The sequence below is a fragment of the Fusarium verticillioides genome, chromosome 3 (assembly GCF_000149555.1).
Source record: "Fusarium verticillioides 7600 chromosome 3, whole genome shotgun sequence".
NCBI lineage: Eukaryota > Fungi > Ascomycota > Sordariomycetes > Hypocreales > Nectriaceae > Fusarium > Fusarium verticillioides.
The window spans coordinates 2,137,271-2,155,042 of NC_031677.1; the positions used below are offsets into that span (position 1 = coordinate 2,137,271).

Here is a 17,772-nt window from a genome sequence, read left to right on the forward strand (position 1 = left end):
AGGGTCAGGGGTCTTTGCCATTTTTGTCTTTTGCGCCTGCAGCGGACCTTGCATGAGTTGAGCACAATTTAGAATCGCCGCCTACCTTATGCTGCACGTAATAACAAAGGTAGTACGTAGTATGTATCCGTATGTTCGCAATAATTACTCGTAAGCTGACTTGCGTACGGAGTATCTAATTGACTATTGCGCTTTAGGTCGTCCTTCCATTCCAGACTTCTAGACTTTTTAATATAATGATAGTGCCTGAAGAGGATGGTCTTATAGCTCAGCTTTGAATATCCTGGTACAATACGCAAGCGACATTTTGAAACTTATTCAAGATTTTGTATCCTTTTGCTTGCCTCACATAACCTATTTTACAACGCGCCGGGAACTTCTCTTCAATAATAACTGGTATGGTGGATGTGAAGATTAATCGGTGTTTCTAGAAGACTCTTGATTAAAACATCATGTGACTTTCGCGTCAACTTCGCGTTCCCGCCATTCAGGGCAGGTTTCAGCACGGTTTGACAAGTAATTCATCTCACTCACTACATTCCTCGCCAAACCACCTCAGGCACTGCCACTGCCCATTGTTGGAAACTTGTGAGAATGTCATCTTTCTCTCATGCCGTGACTGTGCTGCCTGCTCTCTCCACTTTAGTATGAACAATTGGACACTCCACCCGTTCATCCGAGTTGCGAAATCTATATCGTGAGCTGTTCTTTGTTCTCGTACAACGACACCTTTTTGGATGACAACTGAGGCATAATGAACTCTCAGTATGCCGCTTCCATTCTCTCTGGTCTGTGAATTGCTAGAGCAATCCTTCCTTCTTTCTCTTAGTAAGAAGAGTTGCTCCGACACTGTCACAAAGTGGTTCACTCGCCATCGCGATTACGTAGATGCTCACGATACGGACCTCCCGACGCTGTTATCGACACTTCTTCCTGAAAAAAGGACCGATCGAGTTTACTGTATTCAGTCTGCCCGCTTGGAGAGAATCATTGGCCGTGCATACCTACTTGGCTCGTCAAGGATTAAGGAGTTAGCTCAGTACCGCCAGCCAGGGTCTGTTGTCGATTTGGCAGACTGTGTTTTTCGCATCCTCACTGTCACAGTGAGTATAGGATGCCCGAGGCTTGGAAGGTGCCAGCTAATCATATATTAGCCAAGCCCTAGCTACGATCATAAAAACCTTGTTACAGTTGAAGAAATTGACCAACTTCTTCATTCTCTTGCAGCCAAAATAAAATGGAGCTCTCCCTCGATTCGTGCCTCACAGGCTAGCCTGACTCCAAGCAACAGGGCTGATCTTGAGAGCCTCTACAGAAGGTTGAGCGCAACAGAGGCAAAATGGTTCACGCGGCTCATTTTGAAAAGCTACCAGCCGCTCGCTCTAGACCCGTACCTCATATATCGGCTGTGCGATCCTATTTTGCCCTGCGTTCTGAAGATACAGGATGATTTTGCTACTGCGATCACTTCCCTTCAAGCAATACGAGGAAGGCTTCTTCCTAATTGTGGGCGCAAAACACCCCGCGAACAGATTATGGGCGCAATCAAACCTCAACTGGGTGTCAAAATTGGACGACAACCTTGGGTCAAGGGGCGTAGCATTAAACATTGTCTAGATATGGGCCATGGACGCATGAGCGTGGAGGAAAAGATTGACGGCGAATACTGTCAGATTCACGTCGATCCAAGCAAAGGGGATCAATGCCTACAGATATTCTCGAAGAGCGGCAAAGATAGCACAGAAGATAGAGCAGCACTTCGCGAGTCAGTACAAATGATACGACACGCATATACGAACTGACCCCCTGGACAGGATTATACTAGAATCACTTAAGATTGGACAGCCCGATGCCCGAGTCAAGAAAGCGTGCATATTGGAAGGGGAGTTGGTTGTGTACGACGATTCTGTAGGTATCTTTGTTCATTTTCTGAGCCAGTTTTAACATAGAACAGCAGGAGAAGATACTTCCGTTTCATAGGATTAGGAAGCATGTGTCACGAAGAGGAAGGTTTTTGAACACAGAACTAGATTCATTGTAAGTTTTCCGTGCTTTCTCCGCCATGTGTTACTAAACTCCTAGGCCTGGGCCCCAGGAACACCTCATGATAATTTATTATGACGTTATGCTCTTGGAAGATCAGTCTCTGGTCAACTTGAGGCATTCGGAGAGATTTAAGATCCTCTCCAATCTTGTCTGTTGCCGTAAAGGATGGGCGAGCCTTGTTCCGCGCCAAGTTATTGATTTTGGACAGCCTCTGGGAGCCTCAACTCTTCGTAAAGCTTTTGCCATGGTTATTTTGGCTCGGAAAGAAGGTCTTGTCTTGAAACCAGATGAGCCATATTTCGACTTTACAGACCAGAGACGGAAATTTTCGAGCTGCTGTATCAAGCTCAAGAAGGAGTACATTGGCAATTTTGGAGACGTTGGCGACTTTTCGGCTGTCGGTGCCAGATATGACCCAACAAAAGCGTTGAGTTACCGAATTCCAGGGCTCAAGTGGACTCATTTCTATATTGGCTGTCTGGACAACAGGCAAGCAGTCAAAAGCTGGGGCGCTACACCAGAATTTACCATTGTCAATGTTGTAGAGCTGAACGAGGCTCTCCTGAGAGAAGTTGTCACTTATTCGAACCCGGAGCCTGTTTCTCCCGACGACAATGAGGCACTGGTTCTCAAACTGGCTCCCGGAGTTGAACGAGGGTCACCGCCGACGTTCATATTCACCAGGCCATTGGTTTTTGATTTGAAATGCTTCAGTTTTGACCGAGTGGGAAATACTGGCTTCTGGAGCCTCAGATTCCCTTCGGTGACCAAAATTCACTTTGACCGGGACTTCACTGATACCATATCTTTCGAGCAGTTGCAGGCACTGGCAAAGGAGGCTACCACTGCCGGCAGACTAGAAGATAGCCAGGAGAATCTGCAGTGGATTGCAAAACTCGAAGCAGCTGACCCTCGTGGTATTGCTGTTGACGCAGTGAGCCAGTTGACAGTGACTACTATGCCAACACCGTCACCTCGCAAATCAACACAAAATACCACCTCTACGCAGTCTCCAACGTCGTCTTTGGCTACCAAGTCACCAGTTGAAGCCACCCCTTGCCGCGGCCGAAGCGAAAGACTTCACAGGGCCCCATCTTTGGATTTGCCTTCCATAACAGCTACGCCATCTTTGCGAGCTGACCCATCGTCACGCACGAAATTGTGCACCAAACACAAACGTGACCTGCCCTCCACTGTACCAACTTCGCAGCACAAACGCTTGAAGAGCAGCAATGAATCATCGATAAGCCAAAAAGACTCCCCACAGATTGATCTTGCTTCACAACCACGCGCGCCTCTAGCCGACAGGGACAACAACCCGCGACCTCCGCCCGCAATGTCTTCTTGCGCACTATGTTGTCCTGCCTCTCCAAGTGAGAGCTTCTTTGGAGAGTCCAGCAACTCCGATGGGGTTAACGCTGGAGTCCTACAGTTCATCATCGACCCAGGCACTGGCGAGCTTCAGACAGAGACTGAACCTGAGCGCCTGAAACCGTCAATAACCAAAGTAACGGCGGCATTGGAAGGACAATGTGTGTATGCTGGCGAACACTGCATGCTTGCAAAGGCAGTTGTACTCGTTTCTCCCGGCCTTCTCACCATGAAAGAAGAAGCGAAAACATTTCTCGCTCAGCATGGTGTTGACACCCCTGTCACTGACATCGACGCATGGCTCAAAGCCGAGAAGGAGGCCAGACAGAAAGGGAAAACCACCACACCTTCAAAGGCGTATGTTGTGTGCGATAGCGACAACAAACTTGCGTTCAAGCACCTGGCAGGAAAGTTCAAGGAGCTTCGTAAGGACAATCTTTTCAACAAAGGCACGCACATCGAAATTCACGACTGGCGCTTTTTGTCCTATCTTACGACACAAGAAGACGAGTCTATCGAAGAGAAATACTTTCACGGGTTCTCTGACTGGCGCATGCGTTGGAAGCTTCATACTATCTAAAATTAGGAACCCAGTGATGGGAAATCCGGGATCAAAACACACGGCCGGCAGACCACACTAGTTTATGATTAACAAACCACTATATCGATAAAACGATTGTGCTGTCCTATCATGTGTGATGTAACTATATAACTATGATTTTTCCTCATACAGATCGCCGTAACTCTCCTTGAGTCTCATAAATAGGTGCTCATCGGCTGTCATGACCTTTCTTGTAGCATAAGGGTTCTCGCTGGACACTCCCTCGGAAGGAGTAAAGTTCTTTACTCTTTCGCTAGGGACAGGCTCAAGAGGTACGGCCCCGACAGGGTGACAAAAGTATGCGATTGAATATCTTGGCCCATTGCTTGTCTCCCCCTGTACCCCGGAGCTGCCTTCTGAGGGGAAGACAACTCTGTGTACAGTGCTGCGGAACAGCCCGTTCGTCCAGTATGACAACAGGTCGCCGATGTTGATGAGAATGGGCGGGCTGGGGTCTTGCTCAGTGCCAGCGGGAGACACAGGAACAGGTGCCCAGACGTTATCCTTTCTGAGAACTTCGAGTCCTGCTTGTCCCTTTAAACGGAAGAGGAGAGTGATAGAGCCGTAATCTGAATGAGCTCCAGCACGAATGTCATCTTCGGAGTGTGCAGTAGATTCCGGGGGTGGATAACGCAGAAAACGAAGGATAGAGCTCGAAGCGCCTTTTTCTGTGTTGTGAGCAGAGGAAAAGAAATCGTCGACCTGGTTTTACAATAAGATAATGCTTGAGGCTGATTATTGTGGAATCGACTTACACCGAGACCTAGACCAAGCAGGTAAAGAAGTTTCTGGCAGAGGTCATGGCAGGAGTTAGCAAAAGCACTTATCTGAGGCTCATCGGGAACCAGGTCAGATGGGAGAGGCTGTTGAGCTTTCCCATCAGCGAACTCGCCAAAGTTGAAGGCTCTGCGATTGCTATTTTAGTGACATATCATGGAATGCCTCGGAAGCTGCTCACTCTTTGAAGTCTCCGACCTAAGTTAACAGAATTAGCCCTTTATCCCAATAAAGTACTCAATTTGAAGAACCACGCAAATGTACCTTTTGATGTTTAGGGTCCAGTGTTTCGGAGTGCATGCCAGACCACCCCCGGTTGTTGGTCTGAATCGTGCACCTTTGCTTCTCTTCCAAGGGGCATTCGAATGTCTTTATGACCTGTGTCGGTATTCTCAGTCACCTGAACTCCCGATCAATTCAAACAGATCTGCTTCTCTTTACTCACAAGATCAAACGCCCCATCAATGTCCTTAGCTTGAATGTCATGGCCCATGTTGCGGATGTAAATGAACCCATGCTCTTCAGCAGCGTCGACAAGCTGTTTAGCAACTTCTTTTTGGTCGGCATCAGGAGCAGAAATATCAATAATTGGTATGTTGGCCGTGTTCTGGTCTGGTCCCAGAGGCCGTTTGAAGTGAGCAGCTTTATCTCTCATGGGATAGTTCATGGTTGCGCTTTGCAATGAACAGTGGGATGGAAGCTGAAATACAAGCGACGGCCTTGTTTTACGGTCAGATGGGATTTTAAGTAGCGAGCAATGAGAGGTTTTGATTTCTTATCTGTTACAAAAAAGCGTCATATCCCCCACCATCCTTATTCGTAATGGTAATTGAGTGTAGGTACCTCTCTGTAAGCACCTCGGGCGAGTTCGGCACTGCACAGCCACATCAGTGGTCAGGTCCACCTACCTTAGGTAACTCGACTCCCACTAGCCACACATGAGGGCTGCCCGCTCTTTCCCCTGGTTGGCAATGGATGGTAGCGGTTAGAATGACCCGTCCCGCCCGTAGGCCGCTTCATTTGGTGATCGTGTGGCATGGTAGGCAGGTACCGTTTAGGTACGTCCCTGCCACTGTAACTCGCCAAACTTTCCTGTCACGTCTTCCACCAGCTGTCCGTTTGAAGCTGAAGATACCTTCGCCAAACCTTCATTTTCCCCACGAAAAATCATAGTAAAATCCTCCTTTTCTCTCCTCCTCCCTCCGTCCTACGTCGGTCTCTCGCTGTCATCATCACGACCCCTCCGACGGCCCGCCTGGTGCCTATCCTCTTCACCGGCTGCGCCTTTCAATCCCAAGCCAGCACCTTAACTCACTTGGCGGTCCTCCTTTCAACCCCGCCATATCTTGTCAACATCAACGCCTTGCCGCCAACGCCTGCGATTTCTACTCCTCGCTCTTCAATCGGCCGACGATACCTTGCCGCAAACTACCCTCATTCGCCGATCTCCAGCACAGGAACTATAGTACGGGCTTCCGAGTTGCTGCGAGTCTTTCGAGATGCCATGTGAGTCTCACCCTGTGCGCTTAGTAGCAGGCTTGGTCCAGAGTCAGTCTGGTTCAGGGTTCAGCTTGGGATTGTACAACTTGCAATACATGCTGCTGCTGCCAAAAGCTTCCCGGTGTGGTTGACGCAGCTTGTGCGAGCTCAATCGTTCATGGGGAAGCTTCTAGGCCATATGCAAAGTCAATTGCAGTCCTGGCATGTAGATTGGTTACCCCAACAGCTGCTCATCGTAAAGATCACACCACGATGAATACATTCTCCATTGGTTTTTTTCTGCGATATCCTTACACTTTATTTTTTGTAGCTTATGCTAACTCTCGAACCAGTCCTTGTTGAGGATTCCTGGATTAATGACCAGGTTTCGTATGTGCCATGCGACTTGCTCTCCCAAACATATTCGCGCTAACAGAAAGCAATATAGCACCCACGACATCTCCGAGCTCGAAGGATGCGCCATCGCTGTTGATGCAACCTATTACCTGAGCCAGCTTCTCGAAACCCCTCCTGCCCATGAACCTCTGTTGTCAGCTCTCGGTGGCCTTACTGGGGTCGAAGCACACATAAACCAGAATCTCGATCTCTGGGCAAAGTTCGAGATTGTCCCTTTCTTCGTCTTCGATGGCCAGCCCGTAACCGGCCAAGATGACATCACTCTGGATCGTGGCCTGAAGGCCAACAAGAAGACAGATGAGGCCTGGAACTTGTACTCTCAGGGGGCCGCTGAGGAGGCGGTGACGACCTTCGGTGCTAGCCCAGGTTGGTCAACTTTGGCTCTCAATTTCGGAAATCGACCTAACGTGAGGTCATGATAGGTGCTTTTCGCATTCAAAATCTTTACCCGTTGCTTCAAACGGTTCTGAAGAACCGTAGACTTCACTTCTTGGTTGCGCCCTACACTGCGTGCGCTCAGGTGCGTATCTCATGAACTTTACGACTTGTCACTCTCATTCTGATAGTAATAGCTCGCCTATTTCGAAATGATCGACTCAGACCAATGCTCGGGTGTGATGGGCTCTCAGGAACTTCTTCTATACCCTGTCAAGGATTCTGTCATTCGGGCATTCGACTGGGAAGCCAAGGCCGTTTCTGCTATCTCGAAGAAGAAGGTTATGCGCAGTCTTACACCCACTGCAAGTGAGCCAAGGTTCATCGACTCCTTTCTCATGGCCGGTACATCGTTCCTGCCTCCATTCCCTGCTCTTCTGGAAAGCTCTATATACTCGGACTACAATATTTCGACTGCAGCCAACTTGCTGAGGACTGCAGAAAACAGTGTCGCAACTGCTTGCGCCAGCTTCAACGATATACTCCAAAGCAAGGACTCTGGTTGGCTTGACAAGTATCGCAAGGCAAGAATGGTTGTCCACCACTTCGTTTACATCGCTGAGAGTGGCGAGATCCGTGTAAACGACTATGAGCACTTGACTAGTGACAACCATGAGTACCTCGGCCTTCAGTTGCCGGCTGAGCTATTTCACTACCTCAACACCGGCTTGATTGGGCCCCGTCTACTGGGCAACATTACCCACGGTCAACTTCTCATCCAGCCAACCTTGGACGGAGTTGCCTCGGACGAATACAAAAAGCTCATCACTGACAGAATAGTGCCCATCAAAGAGCAAGCCCTTTCTCTGTTGATCCCCAGACTTCACCGAGGTATCCAGCACAAGAACATCAAAGTTCGTGTCTGGTTTGACCCCAAATATTCTTACACGATCAACCATCGCTCTGTGAACCCTCCTCCCTCTCAGAGGGTTGCTAGCTGGAGTGTCAAGGATGAGGATCTTCGTGCATTCTTCCCTGATGATTTCGCTGGCCCCGTGTCGCTGGAAGTTTTGTCACTTGTTAACTCCGACTTTGTGGCCAAGACATTCCCCAAGGAGAGGCCCATAAAGGGAATCGACAGCACAGATATGGTGACCTCGGTGGCCATCTGGCGATTCCTCCACCTGAGAGGATACGCCAATGATGAGCACAAACTTACGCCTTGGGGTAATGCCTTGGCCAATACTCTTCTGATTCTCCAGGACGCCAAGGAGAACCACCCGGACGTGACTGGTCTTCCGGAGGCAGCCCTGGTTGCATTTGAACTCATCCGAAACGGACTTTTGACGGGGAAGCACACTGAAGGCCAGGCTGGCCTGCCCCGCAAAGGTTCCTATGAAGAAAAGGCAACTCTTGTGCTGATCAGCGAGTGCGCTTCTTTGTTGAAGCTTCGGCACCAGGTTTATGGATACACTGGTCCGCTTAACAAAAACCTGCTCAGCTTCTGGTCTTTGGCATCAGCAGTGAGAGAAGCTGATCGAGATCTGGTTGAGGCGATTGTCGCTTCGATGTTCTTGTATGGACAATCGAAGCGTGAAAGGGATGACCAATTGGAAATCAGTCGACGGTACAGTTCTTTCTTATCTTTCATTAGACACCACTAACACTTGAATAGGTTACCTTTCCATCAAGAGCCCGATATTGGCCTCGGCATTGCTGTGCGAACCTTCTTCGATGACGATGAAGCTGGAGGGGACCAGGAGGCTCGCTTACAGCGGCTGGAAGAGTTTCCTAAGACATTCGTGCCATATGCTGAGTCACTAACTAAGGACTTCCGTGTCGTGCGTGACTTTATCGATGCACTCGTTAAGGGCGTTAAAATGCTGGGTACGGACGAGCTACGTGCGGAAGATAAGGATGCATGGGCCAAGGCCCAGGCATACCTCGAGGCGCGACCTTTCTAGAGCATGGCCGAGGCTTGAGGCATATATAAGGCAAATGTTACATTAGTGGTCTTTGATCGTGGCCCCTTTGGTCACAAAACCGTCTTGCAGACTTGGCGGCGTTGGCGCGGGCGGCATAAAAAGTCAGGGACATAAAAGTTATCACATCAGCAGACGTGTCGAAGGAATTGCCAGCAGGACTTGTGGGGATGGGTTGAGATCGAGTGAGGAGGTGGCGCTGGAGAGCATGGTTACACGACCCCAGCCAGGCGGCTCCAGAAGTCGTTGGACGAAGCATCTAAGATCCTTGTAGATATAGCCAGGTTGGTGATATCCAACATGTGGACTATATCCAGTCAGGAAAGCTTCTTTCACACACAATTCAACACGAAAAAAGAAAGAAAAAAAGAGAGGAAAAGTCAGACTACACAACTGGTGGCTTCATAAGGGACTTATAAGTGACTAGCGATTATATTGATATGAGCGGAGAAGCTCTGCAGTCTATATTGGATATAAGATATCATTACCATACCACCACCATCAACACCTCTCGACAGCTCCCTTAAGAAAGGGTCAGTACCATAGGCCCAGCCACAGTAATGTCATCTGACAAAACGCCCTCCAAAGGCCCAGCACTGGTCAAGGTCACGTAGACGACACCCGCAGCTCCTTGAGGAACTTCACAGCCCTCTCCCTCGGTGAAGGGGGTGAATTTGGTTCCACCGGGAAGCTGACCTCCAGAAGTGAAGCCACAATGCGTCGCTCCAGCGGCAGCTTCGGAGGCAAGCTTCACTTTAGTTCCAATGGCTACAGCCTTGACGTCCTGGCCCTCGGCCATAGCGAGAGTAGGGAATGCTTCGATCTTGAGGTTAGAACCCTCAGGGCATTCCGTGATGAAAGGTGCGGCGAGTGAGAAGACTGCCCTAGGTCCAAGGGCGGTATCGAGAGGTTGAGGAACTGCCTTTGCCTGAGAAAATATCCTGATGGCGGTTTGATGTCGTGCTTCGACAGTGAGAATTGCGCCAGCGGTGCCGAGGATAGCGGGATCAGAGAGCAGTGGTGCTGCACCCAGGTAGGCCGAGACACCGACACTCTCGAGGATAGCAGCTGTTGCAACCATGGCAGCTGGGTCGGCTGTTGCGCCTTTGAAGTCGTATTTGCACTCTTGGACAGGTGTGATGCCATTACCTGCGAGGGCAGACTGAAGGAGGACTACGTGAGAAGCCTCGGTTTTGCCAATGGCCTTGATGTCGTCAAGGGTTTGCGTTGAGAGACCGAGAAGGGCGAAAGCCTCGTCGGAGAGGGTTAAGAAAGCCTCGCGGTAGAAGGTGTCTTCAAGATGCTCCAATGTCAGGGCGCTGAGCGTGTTAGTTGGGCCGTTTAGTGTGACAGGGCTGGCTATGCTATCAAGACTTACAACTGGAGGATATCCAAGTCACTGAGGCCAGCAGCAGCAGCGGCGGCATTCTGGCGCTTGGACAAATCGTGATACTGAAGTTGCCTCTTGGTGAACCGAGGGCCAGAAGGCATCGCCAAAGCCGTGGTAGCGAAGAGGCCGAAGAGAAGAGTCTTGAGAGATGCCATGTTATATAATCGAAAGGAACGTGTCGGACCAGCCAGCAAGGAGAGTAATGTAAACAAGTGTCAGAAGTAAGAAGAAAAAGATATTAAACAATGAGATTGACCTCAATTGAAGAATCGAATCGAATGTAATAGGAATTAAGGTATCAAAAGCAGGCCAGCGCTTATTGAACGAGCGAGTGTAAACGAAAGGACAAAACCGTCTTTATAAGTCAAGTCAAGTCAGATCGAGAAAACAAACTAGAACAACGTGGATACCACAGCTTTAATATTCTGATTCTCAACGACGGGATTGTCATCTTGACTTGTTCGGCTGTCACAGCATCCGTGATATCACAGGGGTGTTAAGCATGCCTCACCACTGATGCCAAGAGAGGACGATGTCCAGGAACGCCAGATAGCCGTGTTTAACAAGCTTCCCCTTCAAACGTTTCCGCTGACTTAGCAGTGACCTTGACTATCCGGGGTTTGCCATCCCACGATCTGAGACGTCAAACGCGAGCCATGAAACCGTCCCGAGATATGGCAGCGCACATGCAATATATCTACGATGTAACGCTGTAGGTAGCCCAGGGATGATGATGAAACACTGTCCTGAGATCCCGAAATCCCCTCACTGCCTTATTTGGCCCGTTATAAGCATTGCTCGGTCCGGTCATTGGCCGAAACACGTATGATACATATCAACCCTGCAAAAGAAGCCAAAAGGCTAAAGTAAAGTTAATAGTTTGAATCTGATAACTGTAATCTAGGCTCTTCTGTGCCACTACTGGGCTGACTAACCCAGAATCGGAACAAAACAAAGGCGGCAAAACAATGTAGCCGTCTTCGCCTGATAGTTGAATTAATTCACGATTGCCTTGCAAAGAGCCTCCAAAAATCCTACATACCTACGTAGTCCAGTACAAGGTCTAGTCGTTTTCCAACAAACAGATGGAAACGCTTTCAAAAACTTAGGGCAAACAGCACATTGACAAACGGGGAAACCATATACTGCTTGGGAAAAGATGAGATTACTTCCGCTGTTTAATACCACTACCTAAAAGTCCGTCTCCTTCTGGCATTCTTCTCCGTCTGGCAATACTTCTCACACAAACATAGATAGATATGCCTTCTTCCTCGACCAAGTAGTCCGTCCTAAAACTACGCACTACACTGTCCCCATTACAATCGCCAGCTAACTTTTGTTTGTCCTTTCACAGAGCATACGGGTTCAGAGATCGGATGGTCAGGCAACTAGTCCATCGGTTAGCACAATATTTCTTCTCTAAATAAGGCGACTTACGGTGGGCTCTTGGTGAGATCCGTCTTCAGGATAACCGGTACCCTTGTCATCTCTGTCACATCCTGGATGTAGTCACCACCCTCCTCGCGAAGCGAAAAGAAGCTGAGGTACTTCTCCTTGTTGGTGAGGCGGGTCTCGACAGCCTCCGCCACAGGTACCTTGGAATCGGAACGAGTGCGATGCAGGTTGCCGGCGTTGGATGAGGAGCGAGCCGGGGAGCCGGGGACGCTCTGAGTAGGGCGCTCAGCCAGCGAGGCTCCGGCCATAGCCTCAGTCACGTCGGATGTATTGTCGTCGTCATCGTCGAATAGAGCATCAACATCATCAGTTGAGATGGTACCGGTATCGGTTTGCTTGCGAGTAGCTTCCTCGCGCTCCTTTCGGACACGCTCAGCCTCCTCAGCCTGGCGCTGAGCTGCTAGAGCATTTGAGTGTCGAATGGACGCGGCAGCCTTAGGTCGCTCATCCTCTGGCACAAACGCCGAACTGGGAACACCCTTCTCCCAGTAAAGCTCAAGAACCCGCTTCTCCTTTCGGAACTCGGCCTTCTTCAGAGGTAGCTGGTCACAGTGAACTCGCTTCTCGAATCCCCACTCAGGGATGAGAACGTCAAACGCAGACTCGTATACACACAAGACGATTCCCTCAGCGATGAGGTCGCCGTTGGCCTCTTGGCGCTTCTTATCCATCGTTCGGCATGACTCGATGTGGACACTCTGCTCCTGGGCGTTCTGAGCGGAATCCTTTTTAGTATTACAAGATTCGGCGGTCTTAACGAGGTTCTCCAGATCCTCAGTAAATTCGATCTTGCCCTCAGAGAGAACAGCCTCGAGTTGTCGATGGACAATAATATCGGCGTAGCGCCGGGTTGGGTTGGTAAAATGAGTGTATAGAGGCAGGTTGAGAGCATAGTGGGGCCACAGCTGCTTTGCAGTCTTACCTGAAATAAAGTACTTGGCCCTCTGCATCGACTTGACAACTAGAGTCTCCATACCCTTTCGCAGATCTGGGTCATCGACCTTGAAGAGACTGTTCTGGAGGGCACCGCTGCCAGATGAGTCGATATCATAACCCAACGCTGTCATGCGCTCGACGAAAGTCTGAAGTCGGCGGGGGTTGGGAGCAGACTGGCGACGAAGGAAGGCCTTCTCAGGAAGCCCCTCAACAAGACGTTGTGCCACATGGGCATTGGCTTTGTGAATCAGTTCTTCCACAAGCTCAAGAGCCTGCGTCGAGTCGAAGAGGTTGTCCTGAACGGGGTCGTTCTCGTCATCGAGTTGCTGAAGCAGTCTTAGGGGTGCAATGGGTTCGCCACCGGCGCCGAGACGAGCTTCTCGGAACTTCTGTGACACAGCGTTGAGAATCTGTATCGTGTTGACAGGAACAGCTGCGTTCTTATATTCCGAGGGGTTTGTTAGAGCATCATCAATATCGTCAAGAGAAACCTTGCCGGCGCTCTTGATGATCGAGCGACCAATCCATGAATCACCTTCGGCGACAGAGCCAGTGTGAGGATTCACGTTGAATACTACGGACACAGCGAGGCGGTCTTGTTCGGGGGTCAGAGAACAAACTTCAGCCGACAGCTTGGGCGGCAGCAGGGCGCAGAAGCGATTCTTGAGTTGAACGGAGGTACCTCGCTTCTTAGCTTCCCGATCCACCAGGGAGTTGGGCTTAACAAAGTGTGCGATGTCAGCTACGTGAATGCCGATCTCAATCTTGCCATCAGGACGAGACTTGACATGCACGGCATTGCCGAGCTCAACTCCTCCATTGTAGTCGATCGTGAAAACATTCTCGTCGCGGTAGTCACGACGCTCAGCGAGGGCTGCATCGTCCTCCTTATCAAGCGACCAGTCTTGCAGGCCAACACTGCGGAGCACGGCATCAGAGAACTCATCTGAAGCGAAGTTGTTGTCGCGTAGAAGAGCATCGGTTTCAACCTTAAGATCACCCATGCGTCCAAGCTGCTCAACCAGAGTTCCAAAGGGGTGGAGAGAGGTAATGGGCCAGCGCTTTATGCAAGCCACAAAGATCCGATCCGCGTAGTCTTGGTGCTTCTCAACAAAGTCGCGGGGTGCCTGTTCGGTGGGGATGGCAATAAGCGGCACACGCTTGTCTGTGGGTTTGAACCAAACAATCTTGGGCTTCTCCTGTTGGCGAGGCTCGGGGTGGCGCGAGTTATTACCTTCACGAGCAGCCCTCTCAGCCTCCTGCTTCTCCTTGGTAGCTTGGCTGCTAGGGCGGAGTAGGCCAAGAGTGCCAGAAAACATTTGGCCGGCAACACGCTCAACAACAGCAACAACGTGGCCGGCGTAGAGGGGCTTCTGTTCGTCGTTGATTTCCTCCTCTTCAACAAGGAGGAGACTCTGGCCCTCAACTTCCACATCATCGTTCTTCTTTTGAGTGGGGCGCTGACGGAGACTACCACGACGACGAATTCCGCCCTCGGGAGCGTTCCCATCGTTGTTATTGCCAGAGTTTTGATTACCTTGGTTAGTAGATCCGGATCGAGTATCAGTAATGTCCTTGCGTTTCTTCTTCTCCTCTTTCTCGCGCTTCTGGCCCCAAACTTCGTCAACATCCAAAAGCTCGATAGCAACTAGATCACCTTCGAGAGCACGGTTTCGATCCTTGCTACCACAGATGAAGATATCAGCATCAAGCAGACCATCCTGAGTGGTAACATAAGCATCACTACGGTTCTTCTTGTTGACACGGAGGATACCAGACACGAGCTGCCCATCAGCCAAAAGAGCGGGGAGGGAAGCCTGAGGGAGATAGGGGGTAAAAAGGGTCTTTCGCTGTTGTTGCTGCTGCTGGCCACCAAGCTGGCCAGCATGCTGGGAGCCCTGGAGACCCATAAACGGCTGGCCATTCATCTGAGCGGCTTGCAAAGCCTGTAGCTGGTTCAGCTGCATGGGATTGAGCTGCTGCCCATACATTTGGGGCATCATCATCTGGTTGGGGAGCTGCATAACCTGAGGTTGATTGGGGTTATACTGAAAGCCTCCAATTCCAGAGACGGACTGGTTCATAGATCCGCGAGGTCGGTGACCAGGCTGGAAGCCTTGGCTCTGTCCGGCATTGCCAGACTGTTCCTGGCCCTGTCCTTGAGTACGCCAGTTACCCTCGAAGTTGCGAGATCCGGTACGGGCATGGCCGCTTCCGCGGCGTTGAAATTCATTGCTTTCAGCATTCAAACCACCACGACCGCCGCCTCGGCCATTAACCGCCATGCTCTGACTGCGGCCATGACCGCCACGTCCACCGCGGGTCGAGCCCTGAGCAACAGGAACATCGAGGGTGGACTGGGAAGCCGGCTTGTTCTCCTCGTCAGGGGCAGGAGATGCAGGGAAGGAGAAGCCGGTGGTTGTTCGCTTCTGTTGGGCAATCTCGGCGGCTTTCTTGGCGTCGGCGAGGGCTAGAGAGTGTCTTCTTTGATGACCACCACCAGCACCTCCACCACGGCCGCCTCGGCCTCCAGTATTCTCTCGACCCTGAGCTTGAGGGGCTTCAAAGTTGCCAAAACCGGATCCAGAAGCACCAGACGAGGGCGCAGGAGGAGGTCCCATGCCCATGTTAGGGAGTGCCGACTGATTACGGCGATGTGAGAGTGGCTGGGTGGGAGGAGCCATGTTCTGCTGAGGTACTTGGTTGGGGAATTGGAAAGCAGCTTGCGACATATTGGGCATTGGCTGCAAAGGATTGAACGCACCACCAGGACCGAGGGGCTGTCCAGGAGGCACCATTCCCATGTTGACATATTGCTGATGCGTAGCTTGAATCTGCTGCTGCTGTTGCTGCAACAGTTCGATCTGCTGCTGAATGGCAAGCTGCTCCACTGTAAGATAGATCAGTTAGTGATTGCCGCATAATGAATTCTTATAGCTATGGCAGGGGCATTGTAGATGATGACTTAGAAACGTATGGAACAGTTAAGGCTTAAAAGGGGCAAGATGATATAGTCAAGGTACATGATGATGCATATATAAAGTGCTGAAAACAGGACAGCTGAGGCCTCATGAACTTACTTCCAGGGTTAGCAAACATGCTCATCAGTGGCGTCAGCTCAGAAGGGCTTCGGCGATGGGCAATGTGAAGTCTACGTCCAGCAGGCCCAGGGACGCCGCCAACCTGAGGCTGCTGCTGGGGAGCTTGCTGTTGCTGCTGCAGCTGCTGCTGCTGCGGCGGCTGCTGTTGCTGTTGCTGCGGCTGCTGCGGGGGTTGCTGTTGCTGCTGCTCCATGTTAGGCAGTTGAGTGAAGAGCACTTGGATTGTAAATATAGCACGTCGACGTTCGGCGAAGTTGATCGATCAAGATACAGCTAGTTTGATCTGATATCGAGAAGCGTTTTAATGGCCGAAGATGGGCGGTTAGGTGAGGATGGGCGAACCTGTTGGGTAACGGGCAATGGATGAGGCGAATTGCGATGGCGATAGGCGATGGCACGGCGGGACAATGTTTGCCCAAAAGGAGGGTAGACGAGCTTGCGCTGAGCCAAGGAACGTGATTTGGAAAGGCGGCGATGAAGAGGCAGATGGTGAGACGACAAGAAGTGAAAGCCTGGATGGATGGAACAAATTCCAACTCCTGGCAACAGGAAGAGAGACGAGAGTGAGTTGGAGGAGGAGAAGAGGAGGGATGGATGCGAAGAAGGTGATGGGTGGATAGGTAGGTACCTTAGTAGATAGAGATGGTTTAGCTTCAGTGGAGAGCGTGAGGTGGGATACGGCTACGTACCAGATAAGTTTGGGCTATAGGTACTTCTGACCTAAATTTACGTGTGTCTTGCGCAGCTGGTAAGAGCCTGATGTACCTTCCCTCCAGCTGTCACGCTCCTTGTCTCCATTGGCACTTGGAAATGGAAAGCAATAGACGCAATAGTCGAAAGCTACTGCTGCTGTATTTCTCGTACCGTTTTGGCTGGTCTTTACTACCTACCTCACGAGCGCAAATGAATATCTGGGGCCATTGGATCACAGCTTTAGCATCCAGACAGCTGGACCGGGGGATTATCCTTAGAGACGCCTAAAGATGGGGTTGTCCGCTCCATGGTCTAACGCGCCTCTAGTGGCCTCCAGCCGGGCCTGGTAGAGCCCCTAGCACCTGAAGCTCGCTCTGACGCCGGCTGACTCCGCTAATAGCGGGGATGGTATCCCCTAAGTGCCATGGATAAGTCATTCAGAGTCTGGACAACTTGTTCAACTGAAACTGTCGACGACTCCTTTCAGTCTCTATCCTTGGGTCGGGCATGTCAAGAACACATTGCTAGGTTCATTTCACCGAAATATGAGTCTTGAAGTCACTGTGTTTGATTTCAGGAGCTTCCTGTTCCTATCCTGCTCACAAAGACGGTCAAAGTTCAAATACAAGGGTACCACCACCCCCCTAGCTTGAGCCTTGAGATTGGGCATGGTCCATGATTCAAGGAGTCGATCTTTCTGAACGTGGCGTTGAGGGATGGAAAGGGCGTCATCTGGACCTGGAGTAAATAGAGTGAAACTTGATTAGCAAACCAGGCGATGGATCATTGCCACATTTCCCTTGCTGTGAGACAGTTTTGCTTTGCGATGGAAATAGTCGAGGTTTTGAAATTGGGCTGGCCGATATACGAACAATTATAATTTTACGGATACTAACAGTGGAAATAGCTAGCCCAGCCTTTGGCTAACTTGGCTGATGCCGTTACCCCAATATTGAGTTGAGACGAACTCATTCAGTAGACAGGTCTTTGCTACGTTTCAACATATGTACCATTCTCAACACCCAGGCACTACTGTTGTCAAACAATGTCGAAACAGACTCCTCCCCTAAACAAAAACCCCAAGACCGACTACCGAGTACTCGTCTTCATCCTTTACGTGTCCAGTGTTACACTTCAAAGCGTCCTAAA

At 50.4% G+C, this 17,772-nt stretch overlaps 5 protein-coding genes across 11 annotated transcripts; 2 read left to right on the forward strand and 3 right to left on the reverse strand.

Annotated features, from left to right (window-relative positions):
- Window positions 1-446: 446 nt before the first annotated feature.
- On the forward strand, window positions 447-4,144 carry FVEG_08168 (hypothetical protein). Of its 3 annotated transcripts, XM_018897002.1 has the most exons (6): window positions 619-697; window positions 767-1,103; window positions 1,155-1,765; window positions 1,815-1,908; window positions 1,955-2,037; window positions 2,083-4,144. In XM_018897002.1, the coding sequence occupies exons 1-6, from the start codon at window positions 648-650 to the stop codon at window positions 3,995-3,997; spliced, it is 3,090 nt and encodes a 1,029-aa protein (XP_018754561.1). In that variant the 5' UTR covers window positions 619-647; the 3' UTR covers window positions 3,998-4,144. The 3 variants fall into 3 exon arrangements, with proteins under 3 accessions (XP_018754562.1, XP_018754563.1, XP_018754561.1); XM_018897003.1 differs by having other exon boundaries at window positions 447-1,103; XM_018897004.1 differs by having other exon boundaries at window positions 447-1,765.
- On the reverse strand, window positions 3,933-6,419 carry FVEG_08169 (hypothetical protein). The gene is made up of 5 exons (XM_018897005.1): window positions 5,241-6,419; window positions 5,060-5,173; window positions 4,977-4,993; window positions 4,774-4,924; window positions 3,933-4,720 (listed from the first exon to the last, which is right to left on the reverse strand). The coding sequence occupies exons 1-5, from the start codon at window positions 5,460-5,462 to the stop codon at window positions 4,130-4,132; spliced, it is 1,095 nt and encodes a 364-aa protein (XP_018754564.1). The 5' UTR covers window positions 5,463-6,419; the 3' UTR covers window positions 3,933-4,129.
- On the forward strand, window positions 5,847-10,713 carry FVEG_08170 (hypothetical protein). 4 transcript variants are annotated; one of them, XM_018897007.1, is made up of 6 exons: window positions 5,847-6,301; window positions 6,628-6,664; window positions 6,723-7,057; window positions 7,114-7,211; window positions 7,264-8,693; window positions 8,742-10,713. In XM_018897007.1, exons 1-6 carry the CDS (start codon window positions 6,295-6,297, stop codon window positions 9,028-9,030), a joined length of 2,196 nt encoding a protein of 731 aa, XP_018754566.1. In that variant the 5' UTR covers window positions 5,847-6,294; the 3' UTR covers window positions 9,031-10,713. The 4 variants fall into 4 exon arrangements, with proteins under 4 accessions (XP_018754566.1, XP_018754568.1, XP_018754565.1 ...); XM_018897009.1 differs by having other exon boundaries at window positions 6,723-7,211; XM_018897006.1 differs by having other exon boundaries at window positions 5,847-6,664; window positions 8,742-10,699.
- FVEG_08171 (hypothetical protein) lies at window positions 9,544-11,159 on the reverse strand. The gene is made up of 2 exons (XM_018897010.1): window positions 10,427-11,159; window positions 9,544-10,367 (listed from the first exon to the last, which is right to left on the reverse strand). Exons 1-2 carry the CDS (start codon window positions 10,591-10,593, stop codon window positions 9,572-9,574), a joined length of 963 nt encoding a protein of 320 aa, XP_018754569.1. The 5' UTR covers window positions 10,594-11,159; the 3' UTR covers window positions 9,544-9,571.
- A 157-nt stretch (window positions 11,160-11,316) lies between these two features.
- Window positions 11,317-16,703, reverse strand: FVEG_08172 (hypothetical protein). 2 transcript variants are annotated; one of them, XM_018897011.1, is made up of 4 exons: window positions 16,620-16,703; window positions 15,910-16,558; window positions 11,876-15,719; window positions 11,317-11,826 (listed from the first exon to the last, which is right to left on the reverse strand). In XM_018897011.1, exons 2-4 carry the CDS (start codon window positions 16,121-16,123, stop codon window positions 11,787-11,789), a joined length of 4,098 nt encoding a protein of 1,365 aa, XP_018754570.1. In that variant the 5' UTR covers window positions 16,124-16,558; window positions 16,620-16,703; the 3' UTR covers window positions 11,317-11,786. The 2 variants fall into 2 exon arrangements, with proteins under 2 accessions (XP_018754570.1, XP_018754571.1); XM_018897012.1 differs by lacking the exon at window positions 16,620-16,703 and having other exon boundaries at window positions 15,910-16,213; window positions 16,273-16,538.
- Between the last annotated feature and the right edge of the window lie 1,069 nt (window positions 16,704-17,772).

Excerpts from the sequence above, each read along its gene's own strand:
- FVEG_08168 (XM_018897002.1), top strand. The coding sequence starts at position 648 with ATGAACAATTGGACACTCCACCCGTTCATCCGAGTTGCGAAATCTATA. Across the intron at positions 698-766 it reads CGAGTTGCGAAATCTATATC|TATGCCGCTTCCATTCTCTC; the intron begins GTGAGCTGTTCT and ends ATGAACTCTCAG. Across the intron at positions 1,766-1,814 it reads GATAGAGCAGCACTTCGCGA|GATTATACTAGAATCACTTA; the intron begins GTCAGTACAAAT and ends CCCCCTGGACAG.
- FVEG_08169 (XM_018897005.1), bottom strand. The coding sequence starts at position 5,462 with ATGAACTATCCCATGAGAGATAAAGCTGCTCACTTCAAACGGCCTCTG. Across the intron at positions 5,174-5,240 it reads TTGATGGGGCGTTTGATCTT|GTCATAAAGACATTCGAATG; the intron begins GTGAGTAAAGAG and ends ATACCGACACAG. Across the intron at positions 4,721-4,773 it reads TGCTTGGTCTAGGTCTCGGT|GTCGACGATTTCTTTTCCTC; the intron begins GTAAGTCGATTC and ends TTGTAAAACCAG.
- FVEG_08170 (XM_018897006.1), top strand. The coding sequence starts at position 6,609 with ATGCTAACTCTCGAACCAGTCCTTGTTGAGGATTCCTGGATTAATGAC. Across the intron at positions 6,665-6,722 it reads TGGATTAATGACCAGGTTTC|CACCCACGACATCTCCGAGC; the intron begins GTATGTGCCATG and ends AAAGCAATATAG. Across the intron at positions 8,694-8,741 it reads CAATTGGAAATCAGTCGACG|GTTACCTTTCCATCAAGAGC; the intron begins GTACAGTTCTTT and ends ACACTTGAATAG.
- FVEG_08171 (XM_018897010.1), bottom strand. The coding sequence starts at position 10,593 with ATGGCATCTCTCAAGACTCTTCTCTTCGGCCTCTTCGCTACCACGGCT. Across the intron at positions 10,368-10,426 it reads GACTTGGATATCCTCCAGTT|CGCCCTGACATTGGAGCATC; the intron begins GTAAGTCTTGAT and ends TAACACGCTCAG.
- FVEG_08172 (XM_018897011.1), bottom strand. The coding sequence starts at position 16,123 with ATGGAGCAGCAGCAACAGCAACCCCCGCAGCAGCCGCAGCAACAGCAA. Across the intron at positions 15,720-15,909 it reads CATGTTTGCTAACCCTGGAA|TGGAGCAGCTTGCCATTCAG; the intron begins GTAAGTTCATGA and ends TCTATCTTACAG. Across the intron at positions 11,827-11,875 it reads GATCTCACCAAGAGCCCACC|TTGCCTGACCATCCGATCTC; the intron begins GTAAGTCGCCTT and ends CCGATGGACTAG.